The 22931-nt window shown below is 37.6% G+C and overlaps 1 protein-coding gene across 1 annotated transcript; it reads right to left on the bottom strand.

Moving 5' to 3' along the window:
* Positions 1–6509: 6509 nt before the first annotated feature.
* AKAIN1 (A-kinase anchor inhibitor 1) lies at positions 6510–22101 on the bottom strand. The gene is made up of 2 exons (XM_059489296.1): positions 21991–22101; positions 6510–6941 (listed from the first exon to the last, which is right to left on the bottom strand). Exons 1-2 carry the CDS (start codon positions 22004–22006, stop codon positions 6751–6753), a joined length of 207 nt encoding a protein of 68 aa, XP_059345279.1. The 5' UTR covers positions 22007–22101; the 3' UTR covers positions 6510–6750.
* Positions 22102–22931: the final 830 nt, after the last annotated feature.

The following is a 22931-nucleotide window of genomic DNA, read 5'->3' as shown; positions in this document are numbered from 1 at the left end:
TTCCAACTTGTTGGCTAGTGTACTGTGTTTGCTTTCCTGCCTGGTAGTGAGTTAGTGAACATGGGGCACTCAAGGTCTCAATTTTTTCTCTTTTAAATGAAGCAAAACTGAACAAAAGACCCTCCCAGAAGGAGTGTCCTGTTTTGTTTCTCTGTCTCATGGAGGAGTACTCCTATTCTGATCATTTGAAAGCCCAACACTTCTGCAAAGCGTTATTCCTCAGAGCCTGGCTTGAGACTTTGCTTTGCCGTACACTCAGCTCCTCTGAGCACAGTGATGAGTAAGCTGTCATCCGACACAGGCACTGATTTTTGAAGTCACCTTTAGCAAGCAGAAGGAGGAGTTTGCATTCCTCCTGTGTCAGGACCCAGGACATCCCTCTGGCTGTCCTGAGCAGCCAAGACCCCTGCCAGGGGGCTCAGAGACCCTGGCACAGAGCCCAAAATGTGGTTTTGATTATGACCCATGGAGCAAGTTACCAACCTTAGATGAAGATCTGCAGGCCACAACAAATCAAGTAAAATGATAGTGAATTTATCACAAGATGAAAAAGTAGATTTTGGCATTTTTAGAATGGGGATTTAGGGAGGCAAGATGGAGGGATGTGGGCATGTTCAGCCTTTCTTCTTCTTCTCCTTGGCCTCCATCTTCTGCCGTGATGTTGGCACTTTTAGATTGTTTTAGAGTAAACGCTCACTGTCTAACATAGGTGATAGGTATTGGAAAGTAATTGTAAACATTGTATTTGTAGTTTCTAGTATAAAGACATAACACCACCCCGGGGTAGGCAGAGTGCCTGGACTGTCTTGCTGAACGGACCTCAGCTGGACAGGAGAAAGAATTTTATAGATAAGATACAATAAACAACCTTGAGACCAAGAAATTAAGAGCCCTGACTCCTTCTTCAAGCATTGAGCTGGGAAAAGAGGCTTTTGAGCTCTTCTCGGGGTCACTCTGAGAAGCTAAAGATCCTAACACTCCTGAACAGAAACAGCTCTTCGCTTGGTTGCATCCCAGTGTCTCAAGTGCTGAGAGAAAATGAAGAATTCAAGTCTTGTGTCCCTTTAGCTAGTTACCAGAAGGATGTATGACCTGGGGCTGATTTCACAGAATCCTTTTTTTGGAAAAGACCTCTGAGATTATTGAGTTCAACCTTTGACTGATCACCTTGTAACTAGTCCTTGTTAATTGGACTGTTAATGTTTATGTTTCTTGACCCTGAAAAGCTATAAAATTGAGAATGATGTGGGGACACACTTGGTTCTTGCACCACTGGTATCTCAGATATCCTTGTTTTGTGGGTCTCCTGATTTGACTGATTTCTGGAAGTGAATACATAAAATTAAAGAAACATGAGGTGAAGAGCTACAAAAGCAGTTCAGCACTGAGAGGGTCATTGGCATAAACAGTGCAGTTCTGACACTCTCTGCAGGTCTCAGTGATTGAAACAGAGGAGGACAACGAGACTCCCTGTTCCTGCCTATAGATTTAGCAAGTGTAATACTCAGTAAAACAAAGTAGTTGTATAAAAGTATCTATGATTCTGGGAAATATGATGGGAAGAATTACAAGATCTGAAAAGTTTTACATTAAGTAAGTTCAACTTTGTGAATGTATATAAACTTTTTCAGCTGGTGGAGTACCAAGAAAACTATTAGATCCTCAGCAATGTAGATATTACACCTGAAAGTCTGCTCTTGTACTATAGGGGATAAAAAAACCAAATCATGTATGTCATCAGCTGAAGTCAGCTGGGTCTAATAAACTGTGACCAGTCAGGACAAACTCTGTTCCTGAAGCAGTTTTTCCTTGGAAGGAAATATTGAAGATCACTTGGCTAAACTTTATGGGTAAAACATCAGCCAGTGATAGCAAGGAAGCATTGGCTAACAGAGTTGTCCTCTTTGGAAATAAACACATACAGGGAGATGTGGGAAAGAGCCAATATCCCTCCAATGAGGCAAAGAAGATTTATTATATTCACTCTCCCATTTCTGGAAGCAGATGGCTTCTCCAGTTATTCTTGTAACTGAGGATTTTTAGAATGAGCTGCTTCATGGGAAAGAAATGAGGGGGAACAGCATTAGTAGGAGTTATGTTTGCTAGGCAAATACAAGGCAAGGGCATCTAGTGTAGCAACTGAAGAGAGGAGCTAAACCTTCTGGGATTCATGTGCACACAGAAGAGCAGGTAATTTGCTCCATAGGGCAGGAGCAAATGGGTCACCTTGCCAAAAGACACAATTCAAAGTCTTACACACACACAAGGAGGTATCATTTAAATCTTCAGAACAATACAGTAGTACTTATTTTCCAACTCATATTACAAAGCAAGCAATTACAGTCTTCGCTAGCTGGTGTTTCTAAATGGGATTCAACTCTCAAAGCACACAGGAATATTTTCCTTAAAGCTATCTGGAGTGTCTTACTCTAACATTTTAGAATCAGCCTAGAATAACTGAATTCAGTTTCCAGCTTATGTAAGAGTTAATTTTCTCTCTTTCTGTGCAAGTTCTACATTGAGCTACTGTCACAGTGCATGTGAATGATTCATGATGACTTGCCCCAAGTGGTATTCTGCTAGAGGCAACTGGAGTAGAAAAAAGCAAGCCCCAAAAATGCCAACACAACTACAACTCCCACACAAACTCCTTTCTCTTTAGAACATCATTTGTTGTTACTCATCTTTAGTGAAAGAAAAGACGAAAACCACACCAAAATGGAACATGTAACACCACAGGGCTTCTAATGAAAGCCAAACTATAAACATGAACTATTGTTGTTTTGGTGTTAGAACTAGCAAGCTCATATAACAAAATCCAAGTAGCAAGTCACTGGAGAAAAAGTGATGAGAAAAGAAAAGCTGCTTATGTTAATTAAACAAAGAAAATCTGCCTGGCAGACAAGAACAGCTTAGAAACAAATGAATTTAAAATATGTATCTATTTCTTGGTGTTCCCTGAGCACACAGATAATATATGTGCTCACCCATTCAGTCTTAGGGATTAAAGAAATCACTGGGCATGTTGACTAAATCCAAGGAAGATGATCTTTAAAAACAAAAGTTCATACATGTCCACCTGGTGTTGTGAATGAAGTTCTGGAAGCAAAGAACAGAGATCTTACTTGTACTTGTTTTGAAGAGCAGGATACATCATAAATTAAAAACCTATTACCCAAAATAGGGAAAAAGATTCTGCCAGACCACACCATGAGGCACCAAAACCTAATGAAGAGAAAACCCATTCATCAGGCTCCATCAGTACCGCTGCTCACTCCTTACTGAAGCAGTGAAGAAGACCTTTACCAATAGTTCAGGTTCTCCCCCCCAGCTCCCACAAACTCTTTTGGCAACTTGATCCCTGTGTTGTAGAAATCCCATTGTGAAAAATACTTTATGTCAAGAATCAGGTTTTTATTAATTTAATTTCTTCTCAGACCTGAGTGGGTAACCAAAGGAATGAGTGAATCACATATTCTTTCAAGAATTCATTTTACTTCCTTTTATATTTTCTGCTAATTGAAATTAAACTTTGTTTTTTAGCAAAACCTTCAGTAATGATACATTAACTGCATATTTGACATAGGCACACATTTAAAGAGCAACTGCAGCATATTTCACGGTAATCATATTAAGAATAGTTACAAAACAATTTTATATACTTACCATTGTAAACATACTATAATCTGAGACACTTAAAAATTATCACCAGAAAAAAATAATCATACATGACTTGAGTAGAGTCAGTAAAATTTCCAGGTGATTGTTTGCTATTGAATAAACATCCAAGAATCTCCAACTCATAATATTATCACAGAATGTTTTTTTATTTTTCTGAAATGATAAAATTAATATGGCTGTTTCCAAGTCACAGTTGTTGGTTTTATTTATTTTAGAGTAGAGATTTCCAGTGTAACCACACAGGACCAAAAACTTGATGTACAGTGGCATTTAGTAATCTGTTTCAACATCCTGCTGTGGCCATGTGAATCTCCATTTAGGCATTGCTGCTTTATTAACCTTACAAAGAAGAGTGCATCATGATAATAAAATTGTTATAATCAACCTGAATGACAGCATAGCAAGCATAGTGCAGGATAGCCACACACACGTGATTCCTCTGTTCTTCTGCAGTTGTGATAAATATAATTTCACATATTTGTACAACATTTTACTTACCACCATAAGTGCTAATAAGTGGTAAGTTTGTTTTAATTACTTATACTTACCTTTTTGATTGCCTTGTATTTCTAAGATATGTATTTTTTTTGTGCTGAATAATGCATAAATTACTACAAACCTCATGAGCACACAGTACTTCATGAGATTGTCTAATAAGCATATAAGAAGCCAAGGCTCCCAGTCATTTTTTATTTTCCAAGATATTAGACTTCTGATGGCATAGGTATTCTGACAATGATGGACATGACTATTAAACAGTTGAGTAATAAATAGTGTGCCTAATAGGACTAGGGCAGTTGCAAGAGAGAGTAAAGTGATAATGTACAAGTGCACAGTGGGAGGAGGAGTGGAATAGGCTCATATGAAGCAGTGGCAAAAGCCCAGATTCACTGGTTTTTGAAATTCTTCTCTTGCCAAAATGATTAATTTTAAAAATGGCATTAAAAGAAACAGTTCCAAAACTATATGGTTATTAACATAATTATCAGTAACAAAAAACCAAAACAAAAAAAATCAAAATCAACAACAACAAAAAAAACCACATAACCAAAACAAAGCATCTAACCCAAACATATTTCAAATTTCTGGGGACAAGAAGCATTTAAAAAGTAAAATAATTTTGAAGAAGTGGAATTGTTGCGTATGTCCTTCCTGCAGCATGGTGAGTCCATGGCAAACACCGTTTTGCACACAGAGTCTCTCCAACAAGTTTGCTCTCTCTCATCCACCAGACTTGTCTGCTCATCAGCCTCAGAACTGAACCTTTATTCATGATCAGTTTTCTTAGGCTCTCAGAGAGAAAAATGCAAAGAGTGCTTAGAAAAGAAGTGCCTCCCAAACAAAGGTGAACTGGTGAAAAATCTAATGGTTAAAAAATGACTATTACAAAAACACATATGTGCCTCAAGACCCAACTACTTTCACCTTTCAAAGTTTGCTTGACTAAAAATTCACCCAGTGTCTACAGAAGTGAACCACCTGTGTACTTGGAATCCAGGTCAGTTTCCATTACTAGATGATTTGGAACACTTTCAATCATGTTGAATTCCCCTTTGCATTTTTAAGTGAAAGAAGATTGAGCTAAATCACTATCTTGTATGAGTCAGTGTTGTTAAATTAAAAAATTTTAAAAAAAAAGAAATCAAGCAGATTACAAAGACTTAACATTACAGTATGTGGTTATTCATGACTGAGCCTCTGTCCAACAGAAGGAATTCCAAAATCGTTTAACACAAGCAACAAGACACAGTAATAGCCAATTATTTAACCCACAGTCTCTTTGAGGATCATGTAGCTGAGTAGAAAAGCCATTAAGAAAGTTTTGCAGGGCATCTTCCTCTTTGTATTTCCAGGTGTATTACTACAGAAATACAGGAATTCATTTGAAGCAGAGCTACAAGCCATTTCCAGATTTAAATATAATGTTATTCATTTCACATGTATAACAGTGCAATCATCATGACATAAGGGGAGCAATAAAACTGAAGGGTACATTTATTTAATTTGTATTTTCAGAAACATCATGGATCTCTTCAGCTATATAGAGCAGTTGAAAGGATAAGCTCTGTATCACCAGCTTCACACAGTGCTATTTAAGCTGAATATGTAACAACTGCAAATATCTAAAGTCACTTTACACCCAGCAGGTGAGAAATACCTACCATGACAGAATTCAGATACTGTATATTTTCATCCTTAAAGATATTAATATATTCAACCCCCCGTTTTTTAAGACACTTCAGTCTTCACTGTCTGTAAATCAAGACCCAGAAGAATTGCAAAACTGGAGCAAATTCTGGCCAACTCCTTTTCTCCACATCAGTTCCTTTTCTTTCAATACCAAGAAAATTAAAAGGAGCAGTTGAGGCACAAGTGATTTCTATGCAGAAGTATAGAAGTATTTAAATAAGTAGACTAAAACTTCAGTATTTATCTTTTTTTTAAAAAAGACATAGATCATAACTATATGATCATAGTCATAGATCACAGTCACTGCAGTCTTACTGGATTGCTTTTTTTTTCCCCCCAAGATGAAAAAATACACTGGTTCACAGAACTTACCAAATCCACTTTATACTGCCATCTCACATAGTTCATATCTAATCAAAGCAAAGTACAAACCCGTGCTTCAAGGGAGCCTGAAATCATTCTGCTACGCCTGACAATAAACGATTTCCTCAGGCAAGAGAGCTTCAGTGAGCCCAGTAACGCAGAGAAGGGTCCGTCCAGCTGAACTGACGTAAATGGTGCTCGCAGAACTTAGCATGAAAGTGCACTGGCAACAAGCTTTTGAGAATAAGCTCATATCATAAGAGCTTGTGCTTGAAACTACTTTTACAGCTATGGTTATATTGTTTCTGTTAAGAGGCACTGCATAAATATGGAGTCATTCATCTAATGCACTTAGTATTTCTCAGATGAGGACTATTGCAGTTTTACCCTATGTCTAGGTGTGATAATACTTTGGTTTGCTTTACAGCAGTAGCATTGCACTAGCAATACAGCTGATACTAAAGAGAAGGCTGAAAACACTTGCAGACTGGAGCTGAAAAACCCCAATCTCCTCCTTTACTTCTTTTCATGCTTCTTGGTTAGTTTTCCTCTTTCTAGTTGGAGGCTTGTACCGGTGTTTGTTCGCTTCTCCTTTTGCTGGCTCTCCTGGGAAACTTGTTGCACTGCTCGGAGGATGGCAGTCTGCACAATCTGCTTGCTGGCAATCTGCAGCTTAACTTCATCTTGCTCCAGCCCTGGCTTCTCACCTGCCAGAGCCAAACAAAAAGAAAAGGAGCTAAGAATTTGGGGCTAGTCCATGAAAACGTGAAGGACAGAAAAAGAGGAGGGGGGAAGCAAAATCACAGAGTGGCTGAGGGCAGTTTATTACATAGGAAATCTGCCAATACTGAAGAAGATAAATTAGGGAGGAAAGTGCCTGTGCGGGCTCAGCACCACAGGACTGAATGAAGGGGAGGTTTTGAGTCATACAGCTCAATTACCCACTCCCCAGCGCTGGGGACAGCTGTGACTTCACAGCTGAAACAAGAACAGATGTGTTATGCTGTAAGACAGGAAAGTTTTTCTCATCCAGCTGTGAATCACATCCATTTTGACTTGAGCTGTGTTTCTCAATAGGGAATTGGACTTTATTTTGCAAGTCTGACATGTACTCCCTTACCACCACATAAAAAAAACACTGTTTCATTAACATTTCTTTTTTTTTTTACTTTAGATTGAAAGCCTTCATCCATCAAATCCCAATTGAGGTACAAGATTTTGTTTAGTGTAGTTTATTAACCCTTAGAAAGATTTTCAAAAATATCAGCAAAACATTAAGAAATACTCAGATTCCTGTAAGTAAAACAGAGAACATTTCTATGACAACCTGTCAAATACATATTTTCATGTGAAACTTCCTTGTTTGGCTAAAGTTTTAAAATCTGGAGAAAAATGATGTAGTATGACTACTGACATCTGGTAATGAGGAAGAGTAGTTTATGTTAAGAGGTTTGTCTTTAAAAGTATTTTGACTCCTAACATAAGTGGCAATTTGGACAATATAGAATAGTCTGTAATGGTCACAGCTGATACTGATTTAAAAAAATAATTATTATTTGCACTTATTGGCATATAGGAAATCAGTTTCTCATTGAAATGCTTACACTAGGTGCTACTGACATCACTAGATTTGATTTTAAAGTTTTTAAAGACACTCATCTCAGTTCTTTCTTAGTTGACTGTTATGCTCAAGTATTTCATTACATAGGATTTGTAGTTTACTGTCTGTTTTAATTACATATATTAAGAATTGTGTCCTGAGAGAAATCAAACAGAGTGAATTAAAGATCAGGTGCTTTTATGAGAGGTGCATATCTGAAATTGTGATGAATTCCCAATGTTCAGGGTTTTTTCAAGGAAACTTAACATAGAAAGAAAAGAAGAATCACTTGTTTCCTTAGGGAATATGCTACATGCTTGAGGGAAGAGACAAGAGGTCCTGCACCTGGATCAAAGTAATGCCTGATATCAATGCAGACTGGGCGGTGAATTTATTACCAGCAGATTTGTGGAGAAGTACTTGGGGATACTGGTAGACAAAAAGCTGGAACTAAGATGTATTGTAGTCCAGAAATGTATGCTGGTGTTTACAAAAAGGGCATGGCCAGGAGCAAAGGGAGGTGATTCTACCCCTATGCTCAGTCCCTGTCAGACTCTGGTGTGCTGTGTCCAGGTCTGTGGTACTCATCACTTCACTGTAAAGACAAGTAAGAGATTAAAACATAGGAAAAGTGTTTTAAACTGGAAAAGCTGACTGAAAAAATCACTTGAATTCTTGGAACAGTCAGATTCCCTGATTCAGTTTCTTCCACTTCTCAGCACTTGAAACAGTGTGGTTTTGGATGGAATTAAATGTTACTTAACAGATCAAGTATAATAATTCTTTACTACTCAAATATGAACTCACATTTTATCACTCATCTAATTAGTCTTCTTGCCTGGCTGGAAAAGATCAGTCAACACATCTGATGTTCAGAAGATAATGTATTAACGAAAGCAGGAATAAACATAAAATTCTAAATAAAAATGAATATGTTGGAATAGACAATGAGGTTATATGAAATATAAAAAATTTGCCAATCCTCAAAGCCACAAACCCCCAGAATATATAATTGAAAACATACTGTTATTAAGCACATCGCTGTTGAAAATTACTCAGTTTGCTCTCCTTAGGGATGCTTTGTTATTTATTTGGTCCTTGCCAATCAATCTACAAAATCTGATGTTTAAATATTTTTACTTTAGAAAGGTCATCCATAGCAACAGTCAGTTGAACAAAAAGAGATTTCAAGTGCATTTCTCTCTGGGCTTTTCAGTTGTTTATTCAGGAGCAAAACCTGTCTGAAAGCACCACACAGATAAGTGAGATGTAGAGTATGTCTGCTTAGCTCTAAGCCATTAGATGATTCTTTTATTTGCTGAGATAACCAAGAACAGAGAACCCAAAACCTCTGGACTACCTCTGCCCAGCCTCTGAGGGTTTAGGTATGCACAGAAAGGAAATGAAGCAGCTTGAATAAACTTAATTTATATTTGTGTAAAATGGTTAGGATGATAGCAACCCAGATAACAAAAGATAATTGGCTTCAGAGACAGAAAGAATCAAAGCTGTTGGCCCGGGGTGATGTGAACAACGAGACCATTGGCAGCCTGTGTAGACCATCTAAATTAGAAACCAAGTGAAAATGATAGTTATTTTGGAGAGTGACCAGATAAATGAGAAACCAAATGAAAATGATAGTTATTTTGGAGGGTGATGTCTGGCACTGTGTTTGACCCAGGTCTGAGCCTGTGTTGGGACCATTATTTGTAGGAGCTGCACTGCCAGAGATTTCAAGCAGTCAAAAACAAACATCCAGCTCCCCTGGGTATATGGTATCCATTACAGCTGATCCAACAGGACATGATCCTGGGCAAGTGATTCTAGATGACCCTGCTTGAGTAGGAGCTGGGCAAGATGACCTTTAGAGGTCCCTTCCAACCACAAACCTACTCCAGTCCTGTGATTTTAGCTGGTTAGACTGTGATAAATCAAAACGTTTTCACTTTCTGAATGAGTAAACAACAATCTCCCAAAAAAGCGTCCCCACTACCTCCTCTTCTTCCAATTATTCATTTCAAGGAAAGCAGTTGGATAGTTGTTTCCTGAGAAGCTCACTTATTTATTGATACACTGGACCTACTCTGAGCAAGAAGAAAGGAAAGCAGAGATGACTCATACAAGAATCCCAAAGGGGCTGAGCTGGAACATATCTATGTCCACCTTGCTGAAATACAGACTGCTGTGGACATCCAGGCAGAAATTCGAGTGCCTATTGAATTAATTAGGCACTTCAAGAACTGCACATTTTCAGTCAAGTTAAAAAAGGACATAGTTCCTGCTGGCTAGGTGTTTCATGTTTAGCTAATCAAAATGAGAGTTACTAAGATGATAAAATATAATTCTTTTTTATCTACCATTTTTTTAAGATTTGAAGTATAACTGTTAAGTTAAAATTCCATGACAAATATGTCATTTGAAGTAATTTCTGGGAAAAGCTTGAACAACAGCAGAAACACATGCTGCCTATTATTTTGCCTTCTCTAAAGACTATATTTTCCTCTTGAAGTTAGAAAATCTTTATTTGTCCTCTATCTTTGGATGCTCACCCCTCATACTCAGCACCCCAATCCCGTAAATAGAGGAGTGAAATATCTGGGTTGAGGGATGTTAAATACAAACCAGCAATTTTATCACCCATACATGATGAAGCCTCTTTAGCATGTTTTTATTACCTTGTGCTACTCTCCATAAATTTAATACCAACTAACTCAACAGATGAAAAATAACTTTTAAACACTGGTCTGGTTCTGCAATCCAAAATACAGTTTGAGAGATCCAAAAAACATCAAAATCTTGGACTGGCTGCAGGAGTCAGTCACACATTCCATTTCTACCTAAAATTAGTAGTATGTATCAGTGCCTTGAAATTGGCTTGCTTGAGGATGTTCCCCATGAAGGGAAATATGACAGAAGTTTGGAAAAAGAATAAAAATACTTGAAGTAAATTCCAAGTATTCATTTCAATTAATAGAACTAATATTAGTTTAAGTCTAAGGACTCCTTGCATGTAAGATTTACATCCTCTGAGAAATTTCTACACTATGTAATATTCTAGAAAGTTATACATGGAAAAAAAAAAAAAAAGAGAAAAAGCTTTTAGAGATCAAATGTTTAGGAAATTTACTCTGGTTGCACATCAGCCTTCTCTCATTTATACACTTCACTTTCTTCAAAGTATCCTGAGTCACTTCCTTTCCAGCCTGCAATCAAAGTAGTCTCCCGCACTTTCTGTTGATATCCCCTGGGGCTATTTCCTTTCAGCTAGCTAGAAGTTAAATTTATTACACCTTTATAAAAAACTCCTAATAAGTAACACTCAATAATGGCTAATATGTTTGAATCAACAGCTAAGCTCCTTGCTGTACATTTTCCTAGGATTATTTGGAATACTATCATGAAGGTAAGCTATGACAGGCATGATCTTGCAAAGATGCAAGTCTATCCCAGATCCACTAATGCCGTCAATAAACAGTGAGGAGCTAAAGACCTTTACACTCACCTTTCCTCAAAGCTCGTAAGGTTTATTGTTCCTGTATGTTGTATAAACCACTTTGAACTTTAACTGTATCTAAAAATAAGAATAAAAATCTGATTTCCCTAAATAAACTTCTGATCAATTTAAAATTCAGAATTACACATAATGCATTCCCCTGTTAGCTAAAATTTAAATTTATGCAACAATTCTGAAGCTGAAAGAGCCAAGAAGTAAATATATTTTTCTACAAATTTACATAAGATTATACAGGTAGAGTCTTTAACTAAAAATTTACCATTAGTTTTAGCAATATATTGCTTTGGATTGCAATAATTAATGATTACTCTTTCCTGCAACACTGCAGCATTAGAATTAGTTTTAAAATAAAATTATTGTTATTATTATTATTCATTCAGGAAAAATTCTGATCTCTGGAAAATCTCTCCATTCTATTGAAAATTATTACTGTAATTTTTTAACTCAGCTGACAGTACTAATGAAAATTTAAAATGGAATGAAAGTATCAATAGACAAGACCGTGATGATTCGACTTCATCAGAAGGTCCAGTGTGGATGCATGGGAGCTGTGCATACAGCAAAAAGCTGCATGTTGTGATGTAAATTGTGCTTACAAACTACAGATTTTGAAAAACCTTACAGAATCTGGCAGGTTTGTAATGACATCATGTATGTGTGAATGTTGTAATAATTAACATTAACATTCTTTGCAAATATCAATATCAATATTGATATTCTTCTACAAGAAACCAAGCTCAGTTTTTTAGCTTCCCTTTGCCATTAGGCAGTAACATATCTCTCCATCTTGTTGGCCACAACATAGAAGTTCCAGGTGAGTCTCCTCTGGCAAATACTTTGTAACCTGTGAATTGAAGTGGTTAAGATTTCTCCTTCTTTGATTTGCTTTAGAGGTTGGTGCTGGGATTTCAGCACAAGAGGCCTAATTTGAAGAAGAGATTCAAAATCAGGAAATGTTGATGAGTCATTTTAATTACATTCAGAGTGAATGAACATGGCAATCAGCCAGGGCTGAAGACTTTCCAACACATGTGCACAAACCAACTTTGCACATGAGAGTCATTAAAATATTTTACAGAATTAGAAACCCAATTTGTCTCAATGTCAGTAATGGTGTGAGCTCAGACACCTCATTAAAAGGTCCTACAATGAAGTTACAAATTTAATATTTAAAATTAAAAAAATAGTAATAAATGTATTCTTAACTGCACTAGAGTTAATTCTGTCCAGTACCATTTCTCATGCTCTAAAATAGAGCCCAGTGAGATCCTGACTAATAGCTGTCAAGCAGCAGGAGACAATACTCATTTACCTTGATTCCTTGAGAAAGAGAGGACACTGAACATATCAGAAATGCCAGAAGTACTTTAATGTAGGACCCTGTGTTTTTCCAATTTCCTGACGTGCTGTGTGCAGGGGATTTCTAGTGAAAGTCAATGTTGCGAAGTTAAGGTTCAGTTCAGGTTTATTTTCTGCCCTAGCCTCATACCCAGTTCTTGCTGTTCAACCAGCATGGAAGAGGGACTGTATCATGAAGGGGGCCAGCACAGACTACTTTGCTCTTCAAAATAAATTTTAAGAATGAAGCTGGAATAACTCTGCTCTGAATACAAATAGAGGAGGAATATAAAGGCAAAAGAGAATAGCAGAAATGCAGATAAGCTGTCTCAAAAGACATACTAATATCTACACTTCATTGTACCTTTTTATTCAGACATTAGCTATATCTCAACTCAGGTTTTGTAATTTTTTTCCAGTGAGTTTTTACTCTTTCTTAAGAGATAAGAATATCTGAAATTCTCTTTGGGTTTTTTGCTATATATAAAGCTATCTTTTTAAAGAGTCCAGCAAGTTATTCAATACAATTTGAAATATGCCAGTGAAAATGATTTTTTTGATTAAGAGATTGCTGAGACCTCTCTATTCTTAAGCATTTTTTCAATGTTTTAGTAAGATTTCTTGCCATAGTTCAATAATATTAACTAAAACCAGATTATACACTTCAATCTATATATTTTCTAGGTATTTTCGCATATAGGAATAACTTGACTCCTTAAGGACTGCATCTTTCATCTTTGAAGTCTGAATGTAGTTAAAAATATTAATCACTGACAATTCTGTCACACCCAAACACATAAATGTGATACTCAGATTTTGGTCCCAAAAGGAGTATTTCTGGATTCAACACTGTAAACTAAGATTAATTTAACAGGGTTTTTGAGTCTTAGGCTGCAGTTCAGTGTATTAAAAAGGAGATATTCCCTAAAGAGGATCTGGGACCAGCTGCTTCAAAGTTAATGAAAAATTTATATTCTCTTCATCTGCACAATTTTCCTACTTCTTTTAGAGAGCACATTTCAAATACTAAAATAAGAAACCTCTCTACACAAAAGCTGTAATTCTTCCAGGGTGGGAGAGGTCCAGAGCAGAGATACAGGTGATCACTATCATAGAATCATAGATTGGTTTGCGTTGGAAGGGAGCTTAAAGAACATCTAATTCCAAACCCCCTGCCATGAGGCATCCAGAACCTCTCTGGGCAACCTGTTTCTGTACCTCACCATCCTCACAGTGAAGAACTTCTTCCTGATATCTAATCTAAACCTTCCCTCTTTTAGTTTAAAACCACTCCCCCTTGTTTTATCACTATCTGCCCATATAAAAACTCAATCTCCCTGTTTTTATAAGCCCTTTTTATGCACTGGAAGTCTCTCTGAAGGTCTCCCCAGTGTCTTCCCTTCTGCAGGCTGAACAACCCCAACTCCCTCAAACTGACTTCATTGGAGAAGTGCTCCAGGCCTCTGTTCATCTTTTTTTTTTCCTCCTCTCTGAACCCACACTAACAGGTCCATGCCCTTCTTGTGTTGAGGATGCCAGAGCTGGATGCAGCACTACAGGTGGGATCTCACCAGAGTGGAGTGGGGGAGACCTGCTGGGCACACTACTTTTGATGTAGCCCAGGATATGGTTGGGTTTCAGGGCTATAAGTACACATTGCTGGCTCACATCCAGTTTTTCATTCACCAGTAGCCCCAAGACCTTCTCATCATGGTTGATTTCAATGAGTTCTTCCAGTCTGTGCTCATCTCTGGAATTGCCTCAACCCATGTGCAGTACTTTGCACTTGGACTTTTGAAGTCTATGAGGTCCTCAAGTTTGTCCAGGTCCCTCTGGACAGCATCCCATTCTTCTGCTGGGCCAACTGCAGAGCTCAACTTTGTGTCATCTGCAAACTTGCAGAGGGTGCTCTCAATCCCACTGCCTGTGTCACTGATGAAGGTATCAAAGAGCACCAGTTTCAAGATGGGGCCCTGAATGACACCACTCATCATCTGACCCTCTCTGCCTTCTATTTTCTACAGTTCAGATGCTCAGAGATTCCTATCTTAAAAAAAACCCCATTAAGCACAGAATTCTAGATAACTTTTATGTAGGTCTTCTGAATCTGTATCAAAAAGCTCATTTTGATCCCCATTGAAACACAGCTTTTGTGTTAGAAGACTTCAGTATCCACCACTGTAAAGCATAAGCAAATGGCAAGTTTTCAATGGAAGCTTATTTTGCTAGCTGCTGTGTTTGGATTTCTATAACTTTTCATGGGTTTTGTCTTAAAGAACTATGTAGAGGTTAATTAAAATTTGCAATATCTGAACCTGCTTTTCTTTTTAAGTGTAGAAAATAGGGAAAAGGTTACATAACCTGTAAAAAGCCAGCAAACATTCTGCTTTAGCCAGTGAAAACGCCCTGCTACATTTGAGATATATTTCAATTTATATTTCAATATATTTCAACCAGATTATTCAGAATCAAAAATTGTATGGCCAAATGTCAGATGAAGCAGAGCCCTTCTCTAGCTCTAAAATAAACCCCAAACCCCATAATAAAAACCCCCAGGAAAAGAAACATCCCCCACAAAAAGCCCTAAATTTGCACATGCACGGCAGTACAGAAAAATTTCCCTGTTTATTTTAGAATGTGAGTGGAGAATGAAAACTGTAAATACAGCTATTAGCAACCAAGCCTGAGATTTTATATACTCATATACATATATATATATAGATGTAGGCGTAGAATTTTGTATATGTAGAATCTCAGAATTACAGAATATGCTGAGTTGGACCCATCAGGATTATTGGGTCCAACTCCTGCCCTGTTTGGGACAATTCCCAAGAGTCACACCATGTGCCTGAGAGTGTTGTCCAAATACTTTTGAACTTGTCATGCTTGGTGCCATGACCAGCTCCCTGGGGAGCCTATTTTAGTGCCATGACCACCCCCTGGGTAAAGAACCATTTTCTAATATCCAACCTAAATCTCCCCTGACACAGCTTCAGGCCATTCCCTTGGGCATATACACATGCATGTATATATACAAAGTCATGGTAGAAAGTAAACCACAGATTATACAAACCTAAAAGGCACCTAGAAAGAGCAAAACCCTTTTATTGAATTTTTAATTTCATAGCTGTAATCTTGACAGAAACTCTCTGCAACAGGATGCCATCCCATGTTGTTTTCCACTCTTGGAACTGATTCTCTGTCTTCCCAGAGAAATATTTTATGCTATATTAAGAAAACTTACTTCAAGCAAAATGCAATGTCGATCTGCCAGTATTTAACAGAAGTATTAATGGATATGCAACCCTTCTGTACTGATAAATCATGAGTGGATTCACTGCCCAAAGACAGAAAATTCAGGGTTATTCTATCAATATACATACTACAAAGTGAAGCAACTACAAGCACAAGTCATCCACAGGAGGTTATGTCTGCCTTATCACTAGTGAAATGCCTGAGTAGAACATGGCTCAATTTACTTCTTCAGGCAAAAAATTTTCAAACTCTCTAGAAGGAAGACAGCGTCTTCTGGAAACACAACCACAGGATTTGCAAGGGCAGACAAGTGCAACACAGAGCTCACCTCCTCTAACTTCCATTGCAAAGCACTCTAAAGGAACCTGAAGCATTTTAGGGCTACTCAGGTCAGCTTTTCATTTCTGATAGCACCAGTAAAGACTATGTTCCGATTGACATTCACTAGATTTCTGTAGAATCTTTCAATTTATTGTGTAAAAGACATGATGCACATGGGCAACTAATAGCCAAAAAACTTCACAAAGGCTATAAATGAATTTGAATGCGTTGCTTGCAAATAATTTTTGCTTAACCTAGTATTTGTAACATAATACAATGTATTATGTCCTTAAAATCTTTAATAGATGAGATTGGAGGTATAGAAAAAATCTACCATTCACTGTATTTTACAGTAAGGGCACTTATTTCCATTAGCACAATAAAACTTATAAGATTGGAATGATATTATTTATGTCTATAACAAGTAAAAGAGAACAATCCACCTTCAAGAACAATGACTTGGAGGTCAGTGTAACACATTCATTTTCTACATTCACGATTTGACTTTCCTGCTCAATAAACAGTTCAGTAAGGATGTTAATAAGGGCTATATCACTTATTACCACTATCCCCCAGCTATGAACAACTCCTTCAATATAGGCCATATACAGTCACTGTGATAACAGAATTCTTCTCACACCTAACCAGAATAGAATTTAATCCAGTGACAGCAAAGTGAAATATGCCAGCCTCACTTATTCAAGACTTCAGTTCTGTTAAAAATTATTTGAAACAATATTTCTGTGCCATTTTTAAACACAATGTTGAATTGTACTTTAAAGAAACATTGTACCTGGGACTGCTGATTGTTTTCTTAACTTGCTAAATTAATCACACTTCTGAATATCTATGAACTAAATTTCTTTCACTTCACTAATGAGGTCTGCTGGTGGAGTTTCACAGCAGGGGAAAGATGAATGTGTCACTGGGAAAAGGTCAGCACAAGAAACATTTTTCTTCAGCAAAAGAGAATAAGGAATTTCCTCCTATATGATTTTTTCCTACCAGGTGGCAAACACTTTGAACTACTGTTGAGAGCTGTAAATGCATTCAGACACTTCTGGGCAGCAACTGGCCTCCATACTCACTACCAGCCATAACAAATACTGGACAAAACCTCCATTATTTCAGACTGCATGAGGCTGACAAATAGTTTTGGTTTTCACTTTCAAATTATGTCCTACACATGGACTTTATCAACATTAAGCTATCAAATAAGAATCCTATATGTATACACAATTACATTTTTTATTAGGGATTTTTGGGGGGAGCTGCAGAACTCAGAGAATTAGCAGAATGTAGCACATCAGTTAATAAGGACAAGGACTGTATCCTGTCTTGTTCTCATGGATGAAAGGCACTGCATAACTGAGTGCCAGAGTACCACAGTCAGCACAAACACTGGAGATATCCCACAACAGGGTCACTTCAAAGAAGTAAAGTTATTGATAGCAATTTTTGCATTCATGAACAGGCCCTTCCATACTGTCTTGATCTGGATATTGTGGTCAGGAATCTGCAATAGTACCTGTAACACTGTAATCAAAAAAAAAAAAAAAAAAAGAAAAAGAAAAATTAAGTCAAGAAATTTCACATCTTCACATTCTGCAACACAACAGGTTGTCGTTATCCCAGTTTTTCCACTGGAGAAGATCAGGACTATTCAGACCAGTAAGAACATCTGTTTCAGTTTGCAGCTGCTATTTCTTCAATTGCAGTGTAATGAGATTCCTAAAATGTTTGGTACAGGATGCATTTCTGATCTTCAGTGTCATTATACAAGTCTGCTGTGTTGCTCCCAGCTTAAAAATGTCAAGAACAGCTGCACTGATGAAAAGCTTGTTGAAAACCTACTGGTGTTGGTGTTGCTGTTGCACAAAAAAGGCGCTGAGCTGTGAACATTCTGACTTCTCTAATGTCTATCTTTAAACTTTTTCACACTTTTTTTAACACAAAAATATTGATACAAAAATTAATTCTATATCCTCCTCCTCCTTCTAGAACTATAGGGTGTTGAATAAAGCATCTGAGTTTCTAGTTACAGAGAAACTGTCAGGTAAAAAAATTCTTCAAATTACACTGACAAATAACAAGATTCACCTGAAAGATGAAATCACACGATTCAAAGCAGATACAAGCTTAAGAAAGGAAGTGTTTGACCTGAAACAACCTGTCAATGTAAATATTCCAGTCTTTCTTGAGGTATTCAGTTCAAAATTGATTTCTTTCCAAAATAAACTATGCCAACAACAAACAAACAAAAAAAATCCCCAAACCCAAAATCACAGCTTTGTACTGGATTAAACTATTATGGCCTGCAGTGATGAGACTCTATTATTTGGGTATTTAATTTATGGCTTTACAGAGTAAGAGTTAGACATAAGTGTTTGAGTGATTTGTGCAAAATAGCATCAGAAACAAATTCTTGAAGCATGAAAATCACCTTTGTATTGTGTTTGTTTAGACGAATCATATGAAAACAGTATTTTTTTAATCTTTGCATTAGGAAAACATTTTGGAAATTAAAGAAAGCAAGGAATATGCCCAAGATAATTTTTGGAAAAGTAAAAGTCTGCTAAAAAGTAGTTTGATTAGCAACATTTAAAGTTACTGTTAAATCTGGTAAATGCTGATATTGGAAGTGATTATATTCTTGTAAACTAATGATCTGCTATCAGCAGAAACCTTGCTGCATAATCTAATTTTTACTAATGTGTTAGAACAAATAAATGTTTTAATGCCTCTTCATTTCCTACCTCACAATGGCATATATTAAATCTGTGGAATTATTTATAGTTAGCAATATTTTATAGGCTAATCTGGCTAGTTCTGTAATACACCATCCCTTGAAGAAAATTTAAGAAAAACTTTGCAAGAAGATCTGCCAATTCAAAATTATGATTTCTCTCTGCTTTTTTGGTCTAATCTTTGAAATTGCATGGTTCTCTACTGCAGTCTTATATGTACCTCCATCCTTACATGCAATTTAAAATAACATATTGTTATCTACATCTCAAACTGCCTAAAGTACTTCAGTTCAGGAAAATTAAAGAAACTAAACCTTGCAACGTGTAGCTTGTGTGAATTTCATGTGTCATCCCCCATTCTAAGGGCAGCACAACATGTGTGAATTATCCAGGGAAATGAATGCCAGACATCTCACAGAACTTGGACTGCATTTCCTATACATCAGCACGTCATTAATCAATCAGCACAAGACAATGCAATGAAGCCCCAGTCAAATTAAACCAAGTAATGAAAAAATGCACTCTTAGTTCCTTTTCTGGAACAGTCTCAATGTTAATTTTCACTGGGAAGGAAGAATATGAATCAATGTAGAAAATTAAGAATACCTTTTTGCATACCTACAAATAGCAATACACTGGTCAAAATGAGCCAGGACGTCCAATTTAGGCATGGAATACTGGCCATTTTATTCTATTTTTATCTGTCTGTCTATCTATCTATCTATCTATCTATCTATCTATCTATCTATCTCAGTAATAGCCAGGCTTCTTTCGATGTTGTTTCTTTTTGTGATGCTTTGTTGTGGTATTTTTCAACACAGGAGATAATAAGTTTTAGGGAGTTGAAGATTAACAGGAAAGTATGTATTCAGTAAATAGTCAGTCAGCTTTGCCTTTTAAAAAGTTATTTAAACTTGATAAGCTGCTTCTACTTACCAGTTTATAAATGTAGCCCATTAATTCAGTGTTCTGAATTAATATATCCAAGACCTTAAGAAAAAGACCATCATCCTTTTCATCTGCAAAATCTTATCTTTGTTATCAGGTAAATGACTTCCATAATTTTTGTTTCTGGAAAAAAATTTTCTCTTGATTGTTGTTTTGTTTGTTTTTTTCTATCCCATCCTGGAAGTTTATAATTCTGACCCTAACCAGTTACAGTTAGATAAATCTTTTACTTCCTCTCCCTTCACACCCCAACAAATAAATGGAACAGAAAATGAGGTCATTCATCACAGTGAGATAAAATCAGAAAGTTGACTGAAGAAATGAAAGTCAGTTTCTTAGTAGACTTATAGTATTTTTACATCATATGGCCTTAAGTACTATGAAGATGCTAAAGATGCATAAACCTCTTAATTTTTATTTTATTTTTAATGTCTGGTGAAGAGATAATGCCAGGGCAGAGCTGATTTGCAGGGAAGAAAAGCAATAAAAAATTGGAATCTACTCAGGCTTGCTCTGTTTGAACACAATAGATTGTTTTATCATCTCTTTTACTAATTCTCATTTAGTTGCCCTAAGTATTTTATGGCAACATTTGCAAGGAAATCATGGGCTTTTCTTTGAGTAAAGGAAAACTGAAGGATGACCATATAAAACAGTTCTAGACAGAGGATTTTTTTTCTGTCTATGGATTAGATTTGTGAAAAGAACAATTCATGCAGTTATTAATGAGCTTTGGGGTTTGTTCTTCTTCAGTCTTCAGAGAAAAAACGTGCATGTTTTCATTATTTTAGCAGTAATCTCTTCCTGAAGTATCCCAGTCCCACAGAGCATTTAAAAAACTTGTGCAGTTAATGGTGACAGTGTGACAGACAAAAGGAGTTCAGGAAAGAGCCACTAATGCTGAAGATGTATTACAAAAAGCAGTGGATTGTTCTATTAAGACAAATAACTTGACCCCAATTTCGGAGCATGATGTAAACATGAACATATAAAATTAGAGAGCAACCAGGCAATTAAATAGGCAAAATTAATGAGATTGTTAAAAAGAGATACTATTTTTTTAAAAATTAAACTGAATTGGGTAACAAAGTCAGACCTGAGATTTATTTTTAATACAAAAGTGTAAAACTTTTGGATTCTTACCCTTTCAGAGATTGGATATACAACTTCATGAAAGATAAAACTTCTGTTAGCTTTGCAAAACAAAGGTATTAATAGTTATTCATTGTCAAGTTGCAGCGTTTGCTTTCCCTTTTCTATTGACCCACTATTTTACTGAAAGTTATACATTTTTAATGAAGTTATTTTCAAGTCATGTCCCTACAGAAGATATTACTCATGACTTACACTTACACCCTGGAGCTACTGGAGGGCCTCTCACCCCTCTCATCCTTTTCCGAACAACCAACTGCCTATTTCCAGGCAGAATGTACCAAATCCAATAAAAAATTGCTGTAGTTTTGCTTCTTTTATGGGTTAACACAAAAGTATACTATACACTAGAGAGTCTGCACTCTTATACAGTGAACTCTCACATTAGACATGAACTGCTGAAATCTTCAATTTAGGTCCAGTAAAAACTGGACTAAACAAACTTTCTGTTCTCTTTCATTCAAATACTTATTTTGTTTTGAGGGGGAAGAAAGAGGAAATGAAATTTTAAATTATCTCCATGAGTTTCAGGGATGGTCATATTAGCAGCCACTGTTGTGGGTGCAGAGGGGGATTCACTCTCCAGTCACTGAAAGGCCACATCTCCCTTCGTGACTCTTTAGTGCAGTCTGACAAGCACAGCACCCTGCACACTTCTATACGAGGCTCCTGTCCCTGATGAGAACCACAGGGGTGACCCTCATAACCTTTGGATCCACAGCTGAGAAATTCTAAGCTAAACATCCTCGTTTGAACCTACCTGCCTCTGCCTGCTGGCAGCTCTGCCTCACCCATTACCCACTCCCCGCAGCACCTCTCCGGCACGGCCGGGGCCTTCCTGCGAGGCTATCCGGCTGGGATCGGGATGCAGCTGCCCTTACCTGGAGCGAAAACCATGGTGCCGCCCGGGCAGCACGGCTCAGCACCTCAGACAGCTCCCGGCCCCGCTGGGATCAGCGCCCGGACGTCGCCCGCCCCTGTTGGGATCAGCACCTCGGCCAGCGCCCGGCCCTGCTGGATCAGCACCTCGGCCAGCGCCCGTCCCGCCGGGCTCAGCACCACGGACAGCGCCCGGCCCCGCACGGCGGCGGAGGCGGCCGCGGTCCCTCCCTCCACAATGCGGCGGGGCGGGGAGGGGGCCGGGGCGCCCGCACGGACACACACACACACACACACTCTCTCTCTCTCCCTCTCTCTGTCTTCCAGGGAATCATCACTGCCATAACTCCTTACCCTGCAGTGGCAGCAGGGGTAAGGGCAAAACAGAGAAAGGCAAAAGCGATCTGCCCGGCAGGGAGACTGGCTAATTGCTCCTAATTACCCCTCTCGACAACAGTCCTGCTGTCTGACATTTTGGGGTGCGCTGCTTTCAATGCAAGCTGACAGCACTGGTAATAGGCTTCAGCAACACCACACTTTGTCACAGCATTTTTGCTTCCAAAAGCTGAGATGCTGAGGAATTTATACTCTGATTTCACAGGCCCGTTAACCCAGCTGTACCCAACAGAGGGTATTTAAGAGGCAATATGAATATTTTGGCATATAAAAGACGACATGAAGGCAAAACAGTAAAGAAAATAATGAATAGCAATAAAATAAAGACTATGAGGGTCAACAGCAGAAGACTACTTAAAATTTCCTACCAACTTTTATGTTTCAGGTTTAATTTACTTTTGTTTGTACAACCCATAATCAGGATTCTTTTGGGCCATGAACTTCTACAGTAGAAGTGAGAAACACACAGCCTGATGGGACAAGCTTTACAAAAACTAACTCTGCTCTTTAAGCCTAACTTGCAAGAGGCATTTTGAAAAATATTATC

Source organism: Ammospiza nelsoni, chromosome 1 (assembly GCF_027579445.1).
Source record: "Ammospiza nelsoni isolate bAmmNel1 chromosome 1, bAmmNel1.pri, whole genome shotgun sequence".
Taxonomy (NCBI): Eukaryota; Metazoa; Chordata; class Aves; order Passeriformes; family Passerellidae; genus Ammospiza; species Ammospiza nelsoni.
This window is presented reverse-complemented; position numbering and strand designations above follow the sequence as displayed.